Raw genomic sequence first — 23,528 nt, forward strand, 5'->3', positions numbered from 1 at the left:
TCAATTAAGCAGCCTAGGAAAATCCATACCGTTTCTCTTTCTGTACTTCACCCTTTTCTACTGAGATATCTTCCTAATTGTGACTACATCCTACAGTATTTAAGACTTTAGAAATGATAAGAATACACCAAAATGATTACCACAAGAGACCTTTTAATCAAAAATCTGATATAAATCTTTTCTTTTTTTTTTTTTCCCCTCTTGTTCTTAGGTGCTTTAATTAAGACTGGGAATTGAGACATGGGCAGGGTTAAGTGAATTTCCTAAGCTTGCACACCATATCACTGAGAGAGTTCAGAATTTAACCCAATTTTCTCAAGTCACACCTCAAAAACCGAGACAAAACTATCTTTCATGCTTCTTTGTAACTGAAATAACCCTTACACAAATGGCTTTCTATATAATACAATTGTTTGGAAAAAAAAAAAATTTCTTCCATTTCTATCACCTCAAACCCACTATATGCACATTGTGTTTAGTGAAGTAAACCAGCCTGATGTCTAAGAAAAAGTCAAATGCCTCTTAACAGCCAAAGAAATAGAACAAAATAAAATAAACCTGATGGCAAAGAGCATGTTCTAAAGAACACATTTTGATTAGCGATAAAGACACAGAGGCCACGTACAAATTGCTCTACATTCATCTTCATAACTTGCAACCACCATTCTTCATTAGACTTTTAATATTAGAAGTTTTTTCCCCCTTTGAGCACCACCTCAGAATCATTCCCCTTCTATAAATTATGTGACTTCACGTGCTACCCACCCAGCACTGCCTTTCAGTGTAACGGGCTCTCTCTGTTCACCATTACAGAAGTATCCACTGATGTCGAACCCGGACCAGGGCCAGGGCCAGGACCAGGCCCACGTCCTACCCTTGGACCTGTCACTCCAGAGCTGTGCAAACATGACATTGTGTTTGATGGAGTCGCACAAATTAGAGGAGAAACATTTTTCTTCAAAGACAGGTAAGTGAGATACATTGTTTACTGATGCGCCTCGAGTGGAGGAATCTGTCAAACCTATTTGGCAAAATCCAGAAAGTTATCATTGGGCACAACCTCTGCCTTTTCTTCTTTATGCTCAGGGATAACAACGTGTCCTAATCAGCTCCTAGGGGAAAGAAATGGCAAATTGTGATGGTTTTTGATTTCTGGCTTCTGCCTACCCTGGGATTGCTCATGCCAAGATGCTATGACAGCAACTGGGCTGGTAGTAGTTATAGCCAAGATCAGAACAAAATGCCAGTAGCCTCACAAAAAAGCCTGTTCTCATGGTATCTTCAGCCCAGTTTTACAGATTAGAGAGCCAAAATTAACCTTGGTGTCACACTCTGCTGGCTTCTGTGGAATCACATAAGGGTTGCAACCAGCTCAAAAGGGTCAAGTAGCTGGGAAATGCATCCAAACTTCTAAACACTTATGCAAACCACATCTGACCCCTCCCTCCCCCCAAATCCTTAGAGATTTACGCATCTGTAATATTAATCACAAAATTAGCAATGGAAGAGATGCATTAGTCAGTCTATTGCCTGCCAAACAAGGATTCACTCCCTATAAAATATTTCCGGATGCTGACTGTAGCAAGAACTACAAGGATTGTAACTCGGCACTGGAAACTCCATTACTTTTGGTGAAGTAGAGCTCTGGAGGCGCTATCCTTCCTGATTTCATTCCACATAGTCTGCAATCCGGAGGAAAGTTTCAAATCTGACTGCAGGAAAACTTCTAATCTGAACGTATAAAAACACACCCCAAAAGAAGCACACCACCCAGAGCTAGTGGCAATAACCTCTAATGCCTCCCCCACCAGAGACTGTTTTAGGAAAACTTCAGTGTAATCATTACGATGGCCTGGCCTGAAGAGGGCCTGTCCTTTTCCTGTGTTCCTAAAGACGCAATTATGGAAATCTGTCAGCAAATCTTGTCTTTGAATGGTTTAATACAGGCCGAGTCCAAAACTCATTAATAACAGCATTATGTAACTCAGGGCTGCTGTAACGACACATCAGAGATGCTGATGATCAGGATAGGCAGCAGGAGGGCAAAGGCCCCAAAGCAGAAGACACAAGAGGCTTTTCTTGTGCAAGAGCAGAGGTGTTCCTGATAGGACAAGGTGGCTGCACAACTTCAGCTCCTTTGCCAGGGCCCTGTTATTGCCCAGCTGCTCAGCACTGAACAGCTTCTCCTAAAGACTATGAGACTTGGCAGCACCATGCCTGAGAGACACGAAAGCTCTTTCTTCCCTGCCATAAATCAATGTCCAACTTTAAATCATTTACCCTCAGTTGCTCTGAACATTCTCCCAAAGCAACTGAAGATCTGGGCCCGTGTATATTCAATGCATATGCCCAAATCAAACATCTCCTAGCATATACAAGCATAGGCAAGCATCTGAAGCTGATGGACGTATTAAAATTCACCTTTTCATTGCTCCTAGACAGATTGTTTTGGATTTGAGGGTTTACAATCTGTATTGCATTTTTTGCGTTTCAGCAAAGCAGAAACTGGGATTATATTCTTCTAACTGGGAATTTTTAACATTACCCATTTCTATTACAACCGCTGTGTGCAAAAAGATTCATTCAACACGTCCATGGGGACACCTAGGATACCTTCTGTACTATTCCTCTGGGCCCTATCAGCAGCAGGCCCAGATTCCATACAACCCAGTGATCCTGGATCCCAAGTAATGGCTAGCAATAGCCCTCTCTTGGCCCAGAAAGGGCCCCACTGTACCAGCAGATCAGCCTCGCAGGAAGCCAGTGCTGGGCCCCTCCGGTAAGCAGTGCAGAGCTGGCCCCACCACCCTGGCTTAACAAGTTTGCCAAAAACAGTGCAAAAACTTCTGCTAGCATAGTCAGAGAGCTAAATTATTTACCTCATCTCAGTGCTTTCAAAAGGAAAAACACATTCTTATAGTGATAAAAAAACCTTGCAAGTTCCACAGTGTTCACAGCATCCCGATGTCCTTTTGCTCACTCGTGGGCCTTGATTTTCAGCCAGACCTCCCCCTTGCTTCTGCTTTGGTAAAGCGGTAACCATGTACAGCTTGATTCAGCAAGGAACCATTTGAAATCCATCCCTAAATCAGCAGAGCAATTCAGTGTTCCTTGTAATCAGAAGGAAACAGAGGTATTTCACATTCAGCTACAGTTGGTCGAAGAACTACACAAATACTAAACCAATCTGTTCAAACTGGCTCATTCTCTACCCAACGTTCAGCAAAAGCAGACAATTGTTTAATTGTTTTCCTCTAGAACAGATTTGCCTGTCAGTCTTGCAGCATTCAAAATACCAGGCAAGCAACATTATGACTCACTTTTGGAATCCAAAAAGCAAAATGTCTATCATGTCGTGTGACTTCTATGATTCACTGAAATGACCCTAGCATCCAACTGTCACATTACACAGCTATAAGGAGCAAGTAGCAAAAAGGAGGTCAGATCAGATGAATTCTTTTAAAAAAATTGTTTTTCTCTTCCCCACAAATCACATCTCAAACCAAAGAAATCAAAGGGAATATACATCCAACAGTTGAGCCTTTCCACTGGGCACAGAATTCTCCAAGCAACCAGTGTCTAAATACGACCCACTGATTTGGTCCCTTTACATAGCTGCACATAATCATAATAAATAATAATAATGACATTGATTACGTTAAAATATAATATAAAAAGCATAAATATGTAATATATAAAAAGCATGAATTCTGTCTACAAACCTAATATTAAAATATAACCTGAATGACTTAAAACGTTTTAACATTTTCAAGTGAAATGAGAAAGCGAAATTAATTTCACCATTTCCTCAATGACAAGAGTAGAAATAAAAATACCTCTTACCCAATTCAGAAACAAAAGAAAATTCAACTTTGACAAAGCTTCCCTTCCCACAGAAAACCTCACCATTTTAACAAGTCCCTTGAAATGTGGTCTTTAATTAAAAAAAAAAAAAAAAAAAAAAGTGTTCAAGTCTCCATCGACTCCAGGAAGTTTTGAATTCATGCAGATAGCAATTATTAGTGCTGACTCAGCCATGAATCAGGTCCAAACTTGACTGAGAATCCTGTAACCTGGCTTTTCAAAGGAGCTTTTTTTTTCCTTCTTCCTTTAAGGAGATACTGTTACGAATGAAGTGTTGGGAAAATTTGTTACACAGATTTCTATTTCATATCATATTGGATATGCTTTTCTGTCTAAGATGAGATGCACAAAAATATATTTTATCATTACCTTTTACAGTGTCTCATGCCGAAAAACTATCACAAATAAGAGTAATTAGCTAACTGCCCTATTCTTTGCCTCTTTTTTAAATGAAAATGATGGGATATACTCAGAAATTTTTTTTACATGTTAAAAATAGATTTAAAAATGAGAGTAAGTTTATCTACTATCTTAATTATTAGTACCATATGTCAGGTTAAATTAATATGTATTTTTAATTAAGAGAAAAAAAGACGCACTTTGCCAGTTGCACTCTTCTTCATATCAAACACTACAGATGATCATAATTCAGTATGCGGCAGCTAATTACACTTGCAAATGCATTTCAAAATGTTTTATTTGTCCTAGCTAATGTTGTTTGTTTCAAGTCAAATTTCTGTTGATAAAAACACAGCAATTTATTGTATAAATTTAGGACTGATGCTCCAAGTTTTAGGCAAAAGCAAAATTCAATTTCAGCTCCTGGGTTTCTCAAGCTTTTGCTTATTCTGGGTAGGAACGAGTAATGACAATTTGCAGTCTCCAAAAACTAAGGTGCCAGTAGCATCTCGATCTTCAGCAACATAATAATGCTGTTTGACCTTATAATTTAATAGCTACAGCTTGGTGGTATCACTATACTTAGTGGTATCACTAGCCTGCTGAGTTTCGTTTATGACAATAGCACAACTTTTGTTCTTCTGAGGGAAAAAAGTTGTTTGTTCTATGGAGGAAGAAACTGCAGAGCTATTTTTAATACCAAAAGCCCTCAGTACAAAGCTCTGCCACTTAAAGATAATTACAGCTTTTTAAAGCTTAAATCAAATGATGATCCTACTTATCCATAAAGTAGCCAATAAATCACCCTTTGCATTTCTCTAATGAACATTTTTAGAGCTGGCAGTTCCTTTTACAGCCCAGCTCACTTCCAAGCAGTTTGATATACTGTTATTAAATCTGAACTTTTAGTCACTACAACAGTAATTGCAAGAGCAATTCATGGAATACAGATCTCTGCTTTTGTCAAACACTCATCCATCTGTTCCATACACAACAACAGGAGAGCTTTAATAGTTTAAATGCCCTGTAAATGAGTTTATTTGTATAATCAAAGCACAGACTGCATTTTGCTCTGATGGAAAAAGCAACGTGAACTCCAAAGCAATCAGTGTAAGCTATTTCATCTGCAGTCCAGCATGCAGCTCATCGTGCAACTGTTTCAGCAACACACTTCTAAGTGAACAGTTTGGCTTTCCAGTTGCTGTAGGAAAACAGTTATAAGTGTGTGTTGCTGCTGATGTGGGCGCGCACACATGCATGCACGCGCACGTGGCCTTTGCCAGGAATGATGAGAAACAGATGTGCTGGTGAATTAGTTCATTGTAAATCTCATACAATTTTGTGTTCTGCTCAGATTCATGTGGAGGACTGTAAACCCTCGAGGAAAACCCACGGGTCCTCTTCTTGTTGCTACATTCTGGCCTGATCTACCAGAGAAAATTGATGCTGTCTACGAGGCCCCTCAGGACGAGAAGGCTGTATTTTTTTCAGGTACTGTTTTTTAGCTTTAAAATGTAAGTAGTCATTTGCATAAGTGTTGTGTTCGGCTTGGTTTCCTCTGACTTGTAACTGGGCCAGGGCACGGCCTGCCTGGGAGCCAGTACAGCCGCTGGTAGGGGTGGCAGATCTCAAACGCCCCGTGCCAGCAAAGGCTGGGTCTAAAGGCTCTGACCAGCATTCAGCCCCATTACAACTACAGCACAGGGGAGCCACAGGCCCCTCGAAGGATACATTCACCAACAAGCAGAACTAAACAGGGATTAGTACTTCAAACACAAAGCAACGCAACAGCAACAGTGGGAGCTCTCTTTCACCCTGTGTTTCTTCCTTTTCCTCTCATTTTAAGCTATTGTCTGTCCGGGTTGCTTGAGAAGACTGCATCCTTTTTTCCCATGCCTTCCCCAGCCTTCTCCTCCTTTGCCAGAGGCTGACTTCTGCTCTGGCTCCCCAGGACCTGCCTTGGTGGCTCACCAGCAAGGACAGAGGCAGTCATGCTTGTCGCCTCCACGGGATGGGAAGAGCAGGGGAAGGGCTGCCCTGGCCACCCTAAAGCACACACATGGTTCAGCTGTGCTGGCCGAGTTAGCAGAGCTGGGAGGCTGCTTTCAACATGACAGACTGAGCCAGCAAAAACTGGGCTGCAGTATCTCCTAAAAACATGACTAAACATCTCCAATCATGTAAAAACCATATGGCCGATGCTGCTGTACGTTTTCTGTACAGGATGGAAAAGAGTAATGATAATCTATTCCACATGTCTCAAAGGCTGTTTGCTTTAGTTTACATGGGGGAAAGAAACACTTTAAAATGTTTTATTTCAGCCAAGTCAAAACACTTTCAATATTGCATATACTACACTTAATCCTATTACATCTGCATCTCTCTCCCTCTCTCTCACCTATGTCAGTCCCCTTGTTATGTTTTCCAGAAAAATGTAACTAACCTGCTTTAAGTAAATAAGAACTATCAAGCCATCAAAGATTGGTTTGAAAGTCACCTGAAACTCAGCTGTCTGAAAATACTTGCTGGCGAGAGCCACCCTTTGCTCCTGAATGGTGAAATGGCAATTTCACTTTTTTTTTTTTTTTTTTTTTTTTAAGTATTTCTCAAATACTGCCCTTTACACCTGTCTCATTAAATATTTGACTTTCCTTCCCACTAACTATATCACAGGATCCAAGAGACATCCCTTCATGAACAAAACTTTCCATGGTGTTAAGTGAATCCAGTTGGGGTGTTTACTAAGTAAATTACAATTCCACATAAAGAATGCAAAATCAGACCATCTTCCATCAGCACATATTTGGAAAGACATTAGAAAATGTCATATGACAAAAGACAACAGAAATAGGAACTCTGGGCAAAAGCTTCCTGGTAATTGCTCAATAAAATCACTGAATAAAACAAGCCAAGGAGACAAATGGCAGAATAAAACAAATGAATAGTGAATTTCTGCATTTAACCTTCAGGTGCCCATGTCTAGTTTCAGCCCATCTTCACCATACAAAAAGTTACCAATATTAACAATTTATTTTTACAATATGCCAACTGTTGTTTGTTTGTGTTTTTTAAAAAATAAAAAATAAAAGGTAAAGAGCTGCACATTAGGAAGTCTTTCCCTAAGAGTTCAGAAAAATGAGACAGACAAGAAGAAAGAGGAAGAAAAAGCACACTGAGGTGATATTTTACTAAGATCAAGCTACAATTTAAGGCAAAAGCAGAAACTGTGATCACAGTACAACTGCACTCTAGTGTTTCATAGATGGAAAAATATTAGAGAGTCTAGTATTACAATTAGTACAACAAAAATTCCCATATCACAGTACAAAAGAAGAAATATTCCTCTGTATTTGATCAATAATCAGAGTTTGTTTCTTCCCTTTCTTAGGAAATGAGTACTGGGTTTATACAGCCAGCAACTTGGATAGGGGCTATCCAAAGAAACTCACCAGCCTGGGACTACCGCCTGACGTGCAACACGTCGATGCAGCTTTTAACTGGGGCAGAAACAAGAAGACATATATTTTTGCTGGAGACAGATACTGGAAGTAAGAGGCATAGAAGTGGTGGTGGTGGGACGTTGTTAGCTTGTATCTCTAGGGCTGAATGCACACTCACGTGCAGGAGGAAGGAGTCAGACTCACAGGTTTTATCCTCTGGAAAAAAAAAAAAAGAGGGCTGCTGGGACAGCATTGACAGCGGTAGTGAGTGAGGATGCTGAGGCAGGGGTATGGCTGGAGAGCACTCCAATACAGTAGTGGGAATCTAGCATGTATTTGAGATAACAGCTTGCTAGGGAAGTGGAGATCTGGTGTCTCTGCCAGGCTGCTCACCACCAACAACCTATCCCTCCAGCCCTGCGTCCCAGCAACTGTCCCACATCAGTCCCAGGCTCTTACAAGGGGCAAGTTGTTCCTGTCACCAGCTCACAACTAGGAGAAAGCTCTGAAAGGACTTCCAAAAAAAAAAAAATGCTGATCATCAGTCACTTGAAGCGAGATTGCCTTTGAAATTCTTTCACTAAGCCATCAGGTCTGAAGGTGCTGTATGCAAAAGAAACACCAACCTGCAGCTAGCGAAGCTCACTGGGGATGTGGGGATGACTGTAATCCTCTTGGCAGCTGATGTACCAGTCACTCACATGTTTGCTTTACTCAGAGTTGGCACTGAGGAGATCTGAACAAACTGCAAGAAGTCTGTTAGTACTTCGGGAAAAAAAATCGCAGCTTCAATGCGTTTTGACAGTCTCTGCAATCCTTTTCATGTTTCCAGTGCGCGATCAGGGAAGTTTTGTTGCAAAGAAGTCCACAAATACCCACAAATGCCTGTAAATGTGTACTTGCACTAGGGTTCCTGTTCAAAAGACTGTTTGAGAAGCAAAATATGATGCAACATAAGCAAGTAAACTCGCACCTTTTTATTAAAACAATTATCATATTGTGATGTGGCCGAGACACCCTAACCAGCATGGGATCTGTGTTAGTATAATCAGCACCCAATAATTCCACCCAAGGCTTTATGTTTTAGATAGACAAAGCATAAAAAAGGAAGACACATGGGCTTGACTAAGGTTATACAGCAATCTGTGACAGAGCTGGGCACTGAGCTATATTTCTAAGTAAATTTCAAGGTATCTAAACTGCAATCAAGGTGCAGGTGACCTGCTACAAGAACACGCTCTGTCCAGGAAAGGTATCAGACTCAGAGATGAAGAAGGAATGTCTTGAAAATGCCCCAAGACTACTGCAGTGTTAGAAATAAATATCCTGCGTTGCACCTGATGAAGAGTGTACTAAGCTTATTTAATGGAATTTTACCGTCTTAGCTGGCAGGAAGACTTGGCACAAAAGATGATCTTACAAAGCAGACGTGCCTTGGTGCTTTGATGAACTGGGTGAATTACCTCTGTGCTGCCTATCAGAACAGTGTGAGACCAGAACAGAGACACTAACTTCTGCTTTCACCATCCGAGGTCTCTTCCAGGAACAGGACTGTACTCCAGGAATGCCACCATTAAGCAACAGGCTGAAAACTAAATCACTCATTAACTGACAATTTAGAGGAAAGCTAAAAAGTAGAAACAGCAAGAGAAATCTAAAAGATTCTCCAAGCTATAAGGGTCCCTTCTGAGAGATGATCTATATAAAATATCAAAAGAAGTATCAGTGAAATTGAGTCCATTTTATATGTACATTAATTTCATGTTATTATCAAATTGGATGAGTGTCTTTTTTATATCCTAATGGCTGTGGAGTCCTGTAAGTAAATAAAATACCCTTTTACAAGTGCCACTTAATCATAACTTTCTTTCAATTACTTTGAAGACTCTACTCTCCTCTATAATTTAAAGGAAAAAAAGAACTTAAAAGCTAAAGAACATTATTCATCTTTTAATGTCACACAGACCATTTTGTTAAATTATTTCAAGTAGTTTTAATACCGCCATTTGCAATACTTCTGATTCCTATCAGAGCCTACAGACTATGAGGTAGCAAAACTGCTGGGCTCCTCTGTACCAACCACTGTTGTGATTAACTGCACTCCAGGGCCTCCACGTAATTCATCACTAATCTCAGACCGTACTCCTATGCATTCCAGAATGCATAATTTATTGTTAAGAAATCAAAATAAGCTTAAGGAATTTCTATACGTTTAAAGATGAAAGCAAACTGTTGACAAATATTTGAGAAAAAAAATGCATCCCCAACAGATGCAGTAACATTTAAGAATGTGCTTGTTTCATTTTATTAAAGGACTTTGCTACATAGAATCAAAACAGTTTCATACCATAATCCTTTTTTTTTTTTTTTTTTTTTTTTTTTTGCTATTATCACACTTGCTTTTAATGGATTTTTGGAAGCCTCCTCCTCTCCCTTCATCCAGCCCCGAGCTATTTTAGTGTTATTATAACGAGATTGTTGAACAAAGTGAAGTTATGTGAGGGAGAAGAAACGGAGCTGGCTCAGATTCCACAGCTCAAATTTTAAATCTGCGCAAGAAGACACTAAGATTTTCTTTAAATATCCAAAGAAAATACAGGAAGTAATTTACATTCATTATATAAATTGATTTTAACCAACCTACTGCTCAGTTGTACCAGTGTACCTTTGGATAAAATCCAAGTAGTTTCATAGTGCAGTAAGGAAAAAGTGACCCAAGGTACCTACAGATGCGGAGAAGCAGAACACACGACCATAACACTTCCCTCCTGCCAGCGCCGGTCCCAGAAGAGCTGTCTGAAGCCTGCCCTTTTTGAAGAGGTGGTGGTGGAGGGACTGATGTCTCACGCATTGGAAGCCTGCTTCAAGGCATGTCCTGTGTTACTGCTCCTTGGGACATCTCCCCTGCTCCAGCCCAGCAATGACTGCAATCTATACATCAGGAAAAAGGGGAAACCAGGCTGCTGTCTTGCTACTTTCCTCTGAACAGTTAAGGATCTTGCATATCTGGGACATTTATTCCCTGTGTACGGAGATGGAGATTCTGGATTACTTGGGGGTGTGCAGAAATGACTCCACACCGATCTACCTTCACCTTGTACAGTGGGAAACAGAGTCAATGAAACAACTGATCGTCTATCAACGTGGATGCACACAGGCCCACTCACTTTTGAAGGACACTGAAAACTAAACCTTAATTCCTCGGAGTTGTGTGGATTAGCATCAGATGAGGCTTTCTCTTCAAAGCAGTGCACCAAAGCCTTTGTGTTTTTCAAATAAATGCATGCATTTTAACATGGCATTTACCTCTTGAACATCACAAAGAGAAAAAGGACTGTGAGAAAACAATAGGGTTTTTTAACAAAAAATTAAGGGAAGAATTAGGGTGGAATTTGTAATTTAATAGCCATCCATCAATTACATGGACTACAAGCTTAACTTGTTAAATAAGATTTTTTTTTTTAATATATTAATTTCTCATTAAAATCTGATATCTCCATATGTCAGTTGCTGCCTGAAAACAGTCACCCTTCCTAGAATTATGTTTGGAATTTTAAAGCTTTATTTCTGGAAAATGTTTTGCTTAGCAAAATTTCAATGTAGCACAAATCACAGTTCCAGAAGAAAGGATTTCACAGGGTTTTAAAGGAATTAGGAATAATAATAATTAAATGTAAACAATGTTACTGTCTTGGTTATCTTTTCTGTTTGATTGTTTTATACGGTCACATGAGGACTCCCTGAAAAATTATGCTAAATGTCTACATTAAATACAGATATGTAACGCAGAGATATAATTTGCTTCAGGTACAATGAAGAAAAGAAAAAAATGGAGCTTGCATCCCCTAAATTCATTGCGGATTCCTGGAATGGAGTTCCAGATAACCTAGATGCTGTCCTGGGTCTCGGTGACAGTGGTAAGCTATAATCTGATTTAAGTCTCTAACAAGGTCTCTTATTTGTCTCCTGTGACGCTTATTAGATACTTACAGACCACAAGGAATTGAAGTAAGAGCCACTGCTGCTCAGATCTGCAAACTACTAGATCAAACTAACTTTCTGGACTCTCTTTTTCCATTGAACATCAGTTGATAAATACCCTATTAATCACAGCTCAAACTATTTTAGATTAAACTTTTACAGAAAATAACCTCTCCTGGAATACTTTTATACAAATAAATAATAATAGTTTTGCTAACATTTCCTTTTCACAAAGCTCATTGAATTTCAACCTACTACTCTTCTTTATCGTTTACTTCCTTGATGCTGAACACTTTGCAAAAACTAAACAAGGCAAAAATCAGTGTTCAGTTGGATTTTTCCTCTTTTCTTCCTTGCTATTTTCTTAAAAATAGTAAAAGCAATAATAAGGCTATGCATGTCTTGTCAAAGTGTCTTGAAGCATCTGAGTGCTTTCCATTGCTTTGTTGTACTGCCCTGGAAGCCCACTACACAACCGTCAGGCTGTTATATAAATGGAGAAGAGCTACCAATGACGCAGTCACTTTGATCTCCACACGTCACAGCCTCAGATCCGGGTTTACTTTAGTTTTCTGATATGGGCATGGGGAAAAAAAAATAAAAATAATCAGCCTCCTGGCAAATTTTTTATTTAGCATAGTTTAAGACAGTGACTAAAGCATCTCCAGCCACCCCACGCCTGAGGCACAAGATGTCCAGCACCAAAGGCTATGACCAGGCCTGTCCCTGGTGCTTGAAAATTTCCCAGCCTCTTGACTGTTCTGTAGGCTGTTCAGGATTAGCACGCAGCCACAGCACTCTTTCAGCATCCTCCTGCTCTAGCATAGCAGGAACTAGAGTATGATGTTCACCTTGATCACAAACAGGTGGTGTTTTGCTCTTCTTTTTTAATAATAATAATTAAAAAAAAAAAAGCACTCCTAGCAACTTCAGCTGAGGGCCTGGCCCACGGCATGGCCTCATATTTTGCACAGATATGTGTAGAAGTTTGGAAACATCGCTAATATCACGAGTCCCAACTCGATTACAGTTTCTACAGCAATTTCGCCAGCAAATATTTCTACCCAGAAAATTCTGGCTCACAAAATGGTAAAGCGACTTCAGGTTCTATTTAGGACAAGACCTTTGTTCTCCAGAATGGGAATTTCTATTTATTTTTTAAATAAAACTTTTTTAATGCGTGCAAATGCTTCACGAATAAGCTCTTACAGTTCATTAAGCTCTGTGAAATCAAACAAAGAAGCTTTGATCAAGAGTTCCGCACTCCGTAATCTAAGCATACTGTTTTATTTACCTTCACAGGGTACACCTACTTTTTCAAAGACCAGTATTATCTACAAATGGAAGACAAGAGTTTGAAGATTGTTAAAATTGGCAAGATAAATTCTGACTGGTTGGGTTGCTGAACTGTATGAAATATTAATAACCAAATATTTACTTTTTTGTTATATGCCTTATCTGTAATTAGAAATAGATCTGAATGCTAATTACTGGACCAGTCTGGTACTGGCACCAAAACATTAAGTACCAGTACTGTACACATCAGATAATTTAAAAGTGGTTGCCTCCTCAGTATACAAGAGATGTTTACGTATATATTCTGGTACAAGTTTTCAGTTTTTCATGCTAGTAATAGTAATGCTAGTAACAGAACACCCCTCGTTCTTTATTCCCCTGGTGCTTAAAGAAAGCATTGAAACCATTGGAGACTGGATCAGGCCTGTGTTATCTTACATACATCCCAAATAGCCTCAAATGAGATGCGAGATGTACCAGCAGTGCACTTTGATATATATTTTTTTTAATACAACTCTTTTATAAATAGTTGGTTTGTCCTGATGTTTTTCACCCTCTTGAGAGTTTGATCATTACTTCCATTTATTTACATAATACAGAAAGACTGTCAAAGGCACAGGTTGCCTCGGGATTTGATTTGTGTTGATGCATGATGGAATCATGGCAAGAAACTGTATTAAAGTATTGTTTTAAAGTACTTTTTATTTTAATACCGTAGTTAAGTTTAGCAATTTGCTTCATGCACTTTGTTACTACTCTGTAACTTGTTTATATGGACAGAAGACTCAGATTTTTGAAGTCAATGCGTTATACATAAAAGCCAAGTATTATTGTTTAACTTGTTTTATTTTTCCGTTCTTTCTAATATTGGGTTTTTGTTTGGTTAGGTTTTCTGCTTATGCATTGGGCAACAGAAAGTGTTCTTTTCCCATTTGATGGAATGTTTCTCATTTAAAAACAAAAAAGTGTCCCACACATGAAGTGCCAATGATACAAATAAAATCAAATTACACTGTCAACATTTCTCATGGCCATGCTTTCTCGTATCATTTGGAATAAGAAATTCAGTAGCATGTTACAGTGGATACCTCAAAGGAAGGGCAATATTACCCCAGTATATAACTGTATACTGGACTTATTTAGAAACCTGGGTTAATTTTTCTGTTTGTTCTAAGATGAAACGGCAGCAGCTTGCATTACAGAGATGATATGGCCCCACATATCAGAAGGTTGGAAAAGACCTCCAAGATCATCTGGTCCAACCATCCCCCTACCACCAATATCACCCACTAGAGAATTGTCACCTGGATGAATCACTACTACTGCCAAAAGAAAAGATTGATATCTCCCTTCTGAGCATCCTTGTTCCCTTCAGCCACCATTAACTGCCTTCCTAACTAGTTCTGCACCACAGTTAATACGTTAAGGCATAAATCAGAGTAATTGTAACTGAAAAATGCTAGAATTTCAGTTTTGCAGACACCTGGCAACCTTCTCAGGACCACAGGATCTGACGACACATTGCAGGGATGTATGGTCTGCCACAGACATCTTACACTAGTGGTGCAAATACTCTGTTGTTTTCGGGACTGCCAGGAATTCCTCCTGAGTGTTGCAGTAACTTCAACCCAGGGAATTTAAGCACTTACTGCTTTAAGCATCCTCAAATAACCACTCCTTCAAGACTTCTGGATTCTGTGTCAAGACTGACCCAAACTGCATGCTCTAACATCTGTATTTAATACAAAGGTTTCCAAACATTTATACACCAGAAGAACACTTGCAATGGGTCTTTCCAGCTCTGAGCTTGCTAAATCACATTTCTACTGATGACTGCAAGAGTTTCCTGTTCGTCTCCAACTTACGTGTATGTTGTGCAACACTGGCCAATCCACCAGCATACCTTCTGTAACAGTAAGACCGTAAACCTACAAAACCCTGCACATCTGGTGGGTTTTAAAGAGTTCTGCACAACTTCTTGTTTTGTTCTTGCCCGTGTAAATCCATTCCCCAATGACTACATCACTGTCAGAAAAACAGAAACAATTTCTTTATCCTTAAACCTACTTACTCTTCTTTCAATTCAGTTTCAGACTGGCAACCTTAAACTTATCATAGGTCATTTGTAAACACATCTATTTTTGTTCATGAACCGTTACATATGTAGGTGACAACCTGGCAGGTATCACACAAGCTGGAAGAATATACTGACCCTTCCCATTAACATTTCATAATTGATCACTGAAATGCCAAAAGTCACAAAACATCCTGAAAAAGCCCCTGGGATTCATTTCACTTGTGGACAGCCACTTTTAAAATTCAGTTGGAACCCAGATACAACCTGCTCTGCCTCACAGATCTCACCTAGTCATAATCATGGAGAAGCAGCTCTAAAATTACTTCAAAGCATTTTCCAGTTAGGGATGCTATTTTTTTTTTTTCCTACAGCAAAAACTCAAGAAATCATACATTTCCTCCCTGATTTTGTAGCTCTTTGTAGTGAGTAAGCCATGAGATAGAAAGTCCTTTCCCAAGCAGCTCTGCCCGTGTCCCACACCAACCCATCCAGCTCACTTCCCTGGTGGGCCTTGGAGCTGCCCCATCCCTGTAGGCTTTTCTGGAGGTCCCTGAGCTCCTGGATGAAGCTTATTACCCTCACCTGCTCTCTTCGCCTTGCTGGGGCACTGCAGGACTGCGCCCTTGGCAGCAAGACCACTGCCCCTGCCTGCCCTGCTGCCACATCACCCCTTAGGGAGCAGCCTATTCTTCCTGCCCTCTACACTTCTCCTAAGACTCTGTCAGAACTGAATCAGCATTCTCACCCCCCCCTTTTTTTTTTCCCCAACAGAGGAAGAAGCTAAAGATATTATTTTTTTTTAAATCAAAGTCCTGTAAACCCCCGGCACAAAACTCTACGAGCCCCTTACCTAACTTGCTCTGCTTCCACATTCCTATTAAATGGAAGTCAGGCTCACTTCAGACTCCTGGTGTCAGGGCAGGCTACACATGTGCTGCACAGGGGCTCGCCGCAGCATGGACAGAGCTGAGGCACTCCTGCTCCTTCAGCTGAAGGACGTTTTCTACCAGCTGTTCACAGGGCAGGCTCCATGCCCTCAGCAGGGCAATTCCAGTCCAGTGGAGTAAAGGGCAGTGGTTTGGTGACTGCTCTGTCACAATACATACAAGGCAGCCAAGGCTCTAGCGAAACACCACAGTCTGAACACTAAATAGAAACCCCAGCCAGAGCCGTGAGTCATGCTCAACAGCTTATACCTCACTAACCCTCTGGTTTTGTTAAAAATGCATTTTCTTCCTGCTATTTTACCACGACTTTACAAAGCAGTAGTTACCCATAAATTTAAGCAATTGACAGCACTGTGCTGTTCTTTGAATCAGGAGGAAGTACATCCTTCGGGCCTGTTTTAGACAAAGTATTTCTACTGACAAACACAGATGTGCATGCTTTTAGCAGCAAGGACGGGGTGAATGAACATTCAGCTGCTTTTGGAAGTGACTAAGCCAACACATGACCAGGCACCGGGCTCTGGGGGATCTCTGCAAGTGCAGAGATTTATGCCTGCAGGGGAAGCTGTCTGCTCCATACTGGTTATGTGGAAACTCCTCAGTGCTAAGGTATTTCAAGGTAGTGAATTGTAGTAAGGGCAAAAAACACAGAATGGGAACATACTCCCCAAAATAACAAAACCCAACAACTCAGAGACTGACAGAAAAATAAAGCAGGGGCAGGCAGACCTGGAGGCATCTCAAAGCTGCCAGCAGGGTTTCTGCACATCAGGCCTGTCAGAGCCATGTGCCATTACTTGTAACCCATCTCCCTCTGGCACTGCCTTTTAAAATAGAACTGAGAGCAAAAATGGCATCTTCAGGTAAATTATGAGATGTACATTTGCACATGATGGCTAGGATTTCAGGCACAGCTGGCAGGGAAGCTAGCTGCCAGCCCCCTCCCAGTTTAACAGCAAGCCCCTACTTGCAAAGACATAGGCTCGACTTTCCCAGCTGTATGACATTCAGTATAAACCAGACAATTCAACAGCATTCCTTCATTCTCATCATTACATGAAAAATGTTTGGGGTTTTTAGTAACATCTTTCATTAGCCTTTTCTTAATGGAAACAAATATCCAGAAACTCATTGTCTCAGAACTTCTTAATCTAATGGAGAAAGATATGACCAGAATCTGAACAAACAACAACAAAGCACATTAGAGCTCAGAATAACAAAGAAGAATGACAAACCTGGGTACCAGGCTACCAAGAGAAGTCAATTTTTTTTTAATGTCTTTAAATCAAGGCATTACTTTTTGGAGAGAATCTTTCATTTAAACATAGTATTTCTATAGCATTAATCCAGCATAACTTGGAAAAAACACCTGGCCTCAGCAGTTTGGAGACTGAATTTAGTGAACCAATGGTCTCCTAACTTTGGACTGTCTTCGGATATAAAACTAATTTATATATACATCTTTAAGTTATTTAATACATTTTCAAAATTATGTATTAAATATATGCCTGCATGTATACATGCATATACATGCACAGAAATAATTTTTTGCTATACTACAATGTTTTATTTTATATTAATAGGATAGCATGAATACTTTGATTAACTTTAGGCTAATCAACCTTAATGACCTGCTCAGCACATAGCACTGGTTGTTCTCCACAGAACACACCACATGCTGTGTGAAGGCCAACAAACACATTGATACGGCCACAAATACTGGCTCTGCACTGAAGGTGTTCCTTCTTGGTGGCACTGGTACAGGTAACAGTTGACAGCTTCAGGCTTCAAGACTAAGTAGTTAATTTGCCCATAGTTACACTAGCTCAATGTGTAACAGCAATTTCTGTGGCAGCCTAACAAGCCCTGGGAAGGCTTTACCCACATTACCAGCTGATATAACCTCAGGACCATCCTTTCACCTTTTTCCAAGTCCCCAAATTCCTGTTACACTTCTAAAGCCGTGCTTTAGCCAACCTCATCACTCCCACACTCAGACTCTAGGAGGCAACCAACAAGCCACTCTGAAAGGATAGGGAGGAATAAAAGGCAGCACGTCACTCCAGTTCTGCATGTCCCTTGCAAGTTCTGCTGCAGACTCTGCCTGCACAATGAACTGGAGGGCGACAAAAGAGAAACCTGTTGAGCTTTCAGCTTTCTGTTATTGCCCAGCACTTTCCTCTGGGACTCCTCAGAACTGCTCCTGAGTGACTAACCCACTTTGCAGTTAAGAATTTCCTACCATTGCCAAAATAAACGTAAAGTTTTAAGGGGATAATTGTTTTAATTTGTATTAGCCTGGAGCTTGGCAGCCTGTCCCTGGAGTCATTTGGAGGTGGCCTCCCCTTCTAAAAGACAGGAATTCACAATATTAACCTATCCAAGTGGGCTTGTTTTGGGGGTTTGTAACCACTGCTTCAACCTTAGACCGCTTCACAGCTTTATTCTGCCTTCCCTATGCCCCTTACAACAACCATAATGCTGCTGCCAGAAGGGCTGAAGCTGGAAAGCAGCTTTGCACTTTGTAGTTGGAGGCCAGTCAACAATGAAGACCCGGCACCCCCGCAGCAGCAAGCTGCTAATCGCCACGAGCCAAGGAATTAGGAAATTCAACCGCAGGTCTCCCATCCAGCGTCACATCACACACTCAGTTCAGCCACAAAGCCATGATTTCTCCTCTTGCATTTATAATAGATGATTCTGGCCACTGCCTCTCTCCATTGCTCCCTTTCTCAAGTCCCTTAATCCAGCCTACACTGCAGCAGAGTTCACTGCCCCAGGCAGCAGCTGACCATAGTATTGGGCAAGCTGACCTGAAGCAATTCACCAAGAGGCAAGGCTGGCCTGCAAAGGGAGGCAAGTCAGTCTGCTTTCTGCCTGGGGTCAATGCTTTAAGTGTTGAGCCAAGTCTTCCAAAGAAAGGGAGTGATTTCTCACTGTTTGAGGACTAGGCAACTCTCATTACATTCTCCTATCTTGCATTTCCATGGTTTTCTTTTCCATTAAGAAACTGTGCCTTTTCAAGGCCACTGGCAGTTCTCTTCAACAGCTCAGAAGTATGAAGTAGGATGACTTCCCCCCAAAATCTTTTTTCCGTTGTTTCCCATGCAGTCAAAGAAGTTTGTATTCATGTCCTTTTAAAAATCCTCACCATCACTTTGTAGCACTCTGTTCTTCCTGACTAATGCCTTTCATCCATTCTTACATTTAGACACCCTTCTAGGGAGCACTGTGTGGCATTCTCAGTCCTTTGTCTCCTCTATCACTGATTACAGATGTCTAATTATGGCTTGATTCTATGCTCAAATAAGTAAATTCCAGTTCCTCTCACTTTCACACAGCATTTTGAATCTAGGAACATCCTGAAGCTAACGAAAGTTTCCAACCCAAAGGTAGGACACTAACACAACAGATCTTCAGCTTCCAGGTTTTGCTTTGGCTCTTGCTTCAAGCAAGTCCTTTGAGAAAATGCATAATATATCAAAGCACTTGCGGCCTTTACAGATTTTGTTTTGGTTTCACTGCACTTTCATCTCCTCTTTACTCTTTTGTTCTTTTACCTTTCTTTCTAATGTAAAGAACTGGACACTGGGAACAAAACCAGAAGCTGGCAGGCAGGAATTAGCCATTACCTGTAAATTCTGAGTTCAGACCCACTCTAGGAAACAAGGCATGTCACTCTTGGAGATGAGACAAGTCACCTTCAAATATTTTTGTCTGCAGACACTATTTTTGCATGTAAATTCTGCATTGCAGACAGAATAACTGAGAAATTAGGGGCAGAAATTGCAAGAAAGGTAGATTCTGTGCGAGATGTGCTGTATTTTTATTTTTAGTGAACTCATGACGTCATCAAATAGAGCTTTTTTCATTTAAATCTCAGTATTCCCTCAGCTGTCGATAAGTCTACAACATACTCTTCTACTTTTCAGTGAGAGCTCAGAATAAGGCAGTTTTACCAATATGTATTAAAGCCTGAAAGGCCATGTAATAGTTTTAATTACAACTTTTTATTATATATATATATTAATGAATATGTGATGGTATTTATGTATATTTCTATTTCCATAAAACATTATATAACAGCATGAAACAGAAATTCACAGTTGTAAGTGGACACTTGTTATGCAATGCATGGTAAACAGACAGAACAAGTGTCTATATGCCAGAAATCCTGATGCCTAAAATAATCAAGAGAAGTAGCATTGCAGGAACAGGAGAAATTAGGTAGTGTAGGCCTTAGATGTTTATTCTATCTAGATCTCACAGAAAATCTGCTACAGGCATTGGAAATCAATAGCACATCATGGTTTAGATCACATATTCTGAAATATTTAGGAGCCAAAAAAACTGCAGATTAGCCTAAGCAAGACCAGACAATCACCTCCTGCTTAACCCCCTAAAACATTTTTTAAAGGCCTGGCAGGTCTACCCACATCGTTTTGCCATGGTATTTTGGGGTTTTATACAAAATCACACACACTGATGTGGTTGCATTAAACTGAAGACTTCAAAATAGTGTTCTTTTACATACTTTTGAAAACTATTTACTCTTCAACACAAACTGATGCTTTTTGCAACAAGGTCATGCCCCGAGCAGGTACTCTGCACTTTATCTACTTTAAACACAGCGCATCTTACAAACAATTTGGTGGCAAGCATGTTTTTCTGAAAGACAACCAGGCATTTAATTAAAAAATTCAAACAAATTTAAAGCCTGAAATCTATGAAATTGTCACATGAAAATCACAAATTAAGTCACCACAGAAATGACAACTCCAGAGCTTCAGATATCCTATTCAGGGTCTGAATCTGTACTTCTTCACTTTACAACCCCCAGTGACTTTCAGGGGTGAGAACGTAGTAAGGAGCCAGATTGACCATTCCCAGGGGTTTGCACCTGAAGAGGTGTGGACACTTCCAAACGAAGATGACAACATTAGATACAAGCAGATTTTAGCAGGGAAGTAAAGAGTAAAATCTCTTTGCTCATAAATTAGCTCAAAGTTAGAGCACTGTGAACATTTCAGTATAAATCTTTTATTCTGTACCTCTGCACCTGTAGATATAACCATGCGCTCGTGTACCAGCTCCATCTGAAAGACACTTGCAGATGGCATTCTTATCAGGTTACCTTCAGTACAATAAATACAATTGATTTTTCCACTGTGTTAGCAGTTCCTCACTTTACATTATTGAAAGCCACACTCACCAATACATCCAGAAAGGTATTAAACATGGATTGGTTATAATACTATCAGATCTTTATTCACCCACAAAATGAACACTGCAGTGGATTTTAACCTGTTGAAGGCTTTCAGGGCTAATAACCAAACCCTGCAAAAGCACTCAATCTGTTTTCACATGAGAATAAAATGGGAAGCAGCTAGACAGGCAGGGTAAAACTCTGCAGGCAAACTCTTGTCCAAAGTGGGAATCTCACCTGGCAGTACTGCCAGTGCTAAATAAAACTATTTGCACTCACCAAATGACTTCAGAGAACTTACTTGCACTAATTGACAGAATACATGACTCCAGTGTTTAAACCTGGTTTCAGTTAGGGGGAAAATCCCATAACTCGATTCAGGAATGTGAAAAGTTCCTGCAAACACAGGAAAGAATATTCCTAAAATTGAAAGTTTTGTGGATTTTGCAACCTCACAGGGCCTCTGTGTGTGAAAAATGAAAATATTTCTTTTTAAATAATTCTAGTGCTTGAAAAGTTCTTCTCCCTAAATTCTAGCCATGCAAAACTGGATGTGGTCTCTGGAAATTAGAACTATCATTATAATAAATACTGCTAAAATATATTATTTTTCTGAGGCACACTGGCAGCTTTTAGTGTTTCAGAAAAAACTGTGTCTCTGTTCAAGGGTTGCTGCACACAGGCAGCGAAGTCCTGAATTCATGGGGAATTTTTCTTTTATGAAGTTGAAGTGGTCGAGAGTCAAGGAAACACATTCTTTCTCACCTTTTTAAACCTTACAAGTAAACACTAAGACTAATTCACCTTCCTCACCTCTCTTTGGAATATTTCATTCCTTCTCATTAGTATTTTAATCACTGCTGGCAAAGGCAATGCTCTGTGGAACCTGAAGGGCTTAAGAACAGACACGTTACAACATCCTTTTAGGTGCTCAGTTTTGAAATTAATTTCAGCTTTTTTTCAGGCGTTGAACTGGCCCTAGTTTCTCTACTTCAAAAATTTAAGATCACGATTAATACCTTATAAGTTCATCATGAATCCTACCTAAACTCTTTGCTACCTATATGCAGAGATCTCTCAAAGCAGTAAAAGAACCCAGACTCCCAGCTCCACATCCCTTCCTCAGCACAACACAACCCCATAGGAGAAGCACCTTCCTATGTTTCCTAATCAAAGTTTTATGAGAAAAGAGGCCCTCCTGAGTTTCACACTCTTTGTGGGAATACACTGCAGTATTACAAAAGGGAAAAAGCACCCCAAACAGACCAACAAGAAATACACTTGTTTTCAGGTACATCTGGAACGCGACATACGGTATCTGTAATTAGCAAACTCCTCAGAATTTCTGCTTAATTTTCTTTTTTGAGAAAATACACCAGTAAAACTAACTGCAGCAGGCAAAGAAGTAGTTCCCAGAAACAGCCACTGTTCTAATACCTGTATCTTTAGAGAAAATGTAGCTCCCTTGCTCACCAATACTAAAATTGTTATGAATCCTATTTAATTAACAGAGTATGACCTGAGTAACTGTGGCATGAGCTGAGCTACTATAGCCACCACATGGCCCACTGTGAAAATGCCACAGGAACTTCTGCAGAAATTACAGTGGAACCACTATAACTGAAGTTCATGCGACTTACACAGCCCTGCTTTCTCCCAAGTTTGGTAACAGGCAGCATCCTCATGAACCCTTACATACAATCCCAAGATATCCAGCTCATTCAGAATGGTATTTATGAAATGTGGAAGTAAACTAGAAGTGTTCCTGAAGTTCAAGGCGAGAAAAGCTTTTGCAGTGCAGAGAAGCGACTTTACAATAATTGACAGGTTTTAGAGCAAGCCGAGGGAGAGTTATTGCAGTTGACACAGCATCGCTTCTAGCTTGGTTTTATTTCCAGAGTCATCAAATAGGCTGTCATATACAAACATTTGGAAAGAGAGAACAATGCTGAAGCATTTCAGTTTATGTAAGGTTTTCAGATAAACCAGGCTGCCGAGTCCAGTAACCAGACAAACAATGCCACTTGCAGGCTAAAATGAATCACTGCACCCTACAGAGAGCAGTAAGGAAAAGCACCTTCTTCAAGGCCAAAGCCACACTCCCCCACAGCAACCCATGGCCCCAGAACAAGCCTGGTGACCAAAGGCAGCCCAGAAAGTAGCTACATCCCTCCAAGCCCTCATGCAGAAAGAGAGACTGCCAAGCAGGAGGCTTACAGGACTTTGTTCTCTTTATGTCACTTACTTTGGGGTAATACAAGCTATTCAGAAAAATAACAGGTATTTAAAACAAACAGAAAACATATTTGGGGGGGGGG

General features: G+C 40.2%; 2 protein-coding genes across 2 annotated transcripts in view; one reads left to right on the top strand and one right to left on the bottom strand.

Annotated features, from left to right (window-relative positions):
• The window catches only part of MMP2 (matrix metallopeptidase 2), a 36,038-nt gene extending 22,039 nt beyond the window's left edge, over positions 1-13,999 (top strand). Inside the window, exons 9-13 of the mRNA XM_083852088.1 lie at positions 814-967; positions 5,618-5,754; positions 7,652-7,811; positions 11,511-11,620; positions 12,987-13,999. Coding sequence (XP_083708214.1) covers positions 814-967; positions 5,618-5,754; positions 7,652-7,811; positions 11,511-11,620; positions 12,987-13,090 — 665 coding nt within the window. The 3' untranslated portion in view covers positions 13,091-13,999. The remainder of the gene's footprint in view (positions 1-813; positions 968-5,617; positions 5,755-7,651; positions 7,812-11,510; positions 11,621-12,986) is intronic.
• LOC310905612 (uncharacterized protein) overlaps positions 1-23,528 on the bottom strand; it is a 724,478-nt gene that overhangs the window by 521,278 nt on the left and 179,672 nt on the right. The gene's annotated exons all lie outside the window — the stretch shown is intronic.

Source organism: Anser anser, assembly GCF_964211835.1.
Source record: "Anser anser genome assembly, chromosome: 11".
In the NCBI taxonomy this organism is placed as follows: Eukaryota; Metazoa; Chordata; class Aves; order Anseriformes; family Anatidae; genus Anser; species Anser anser.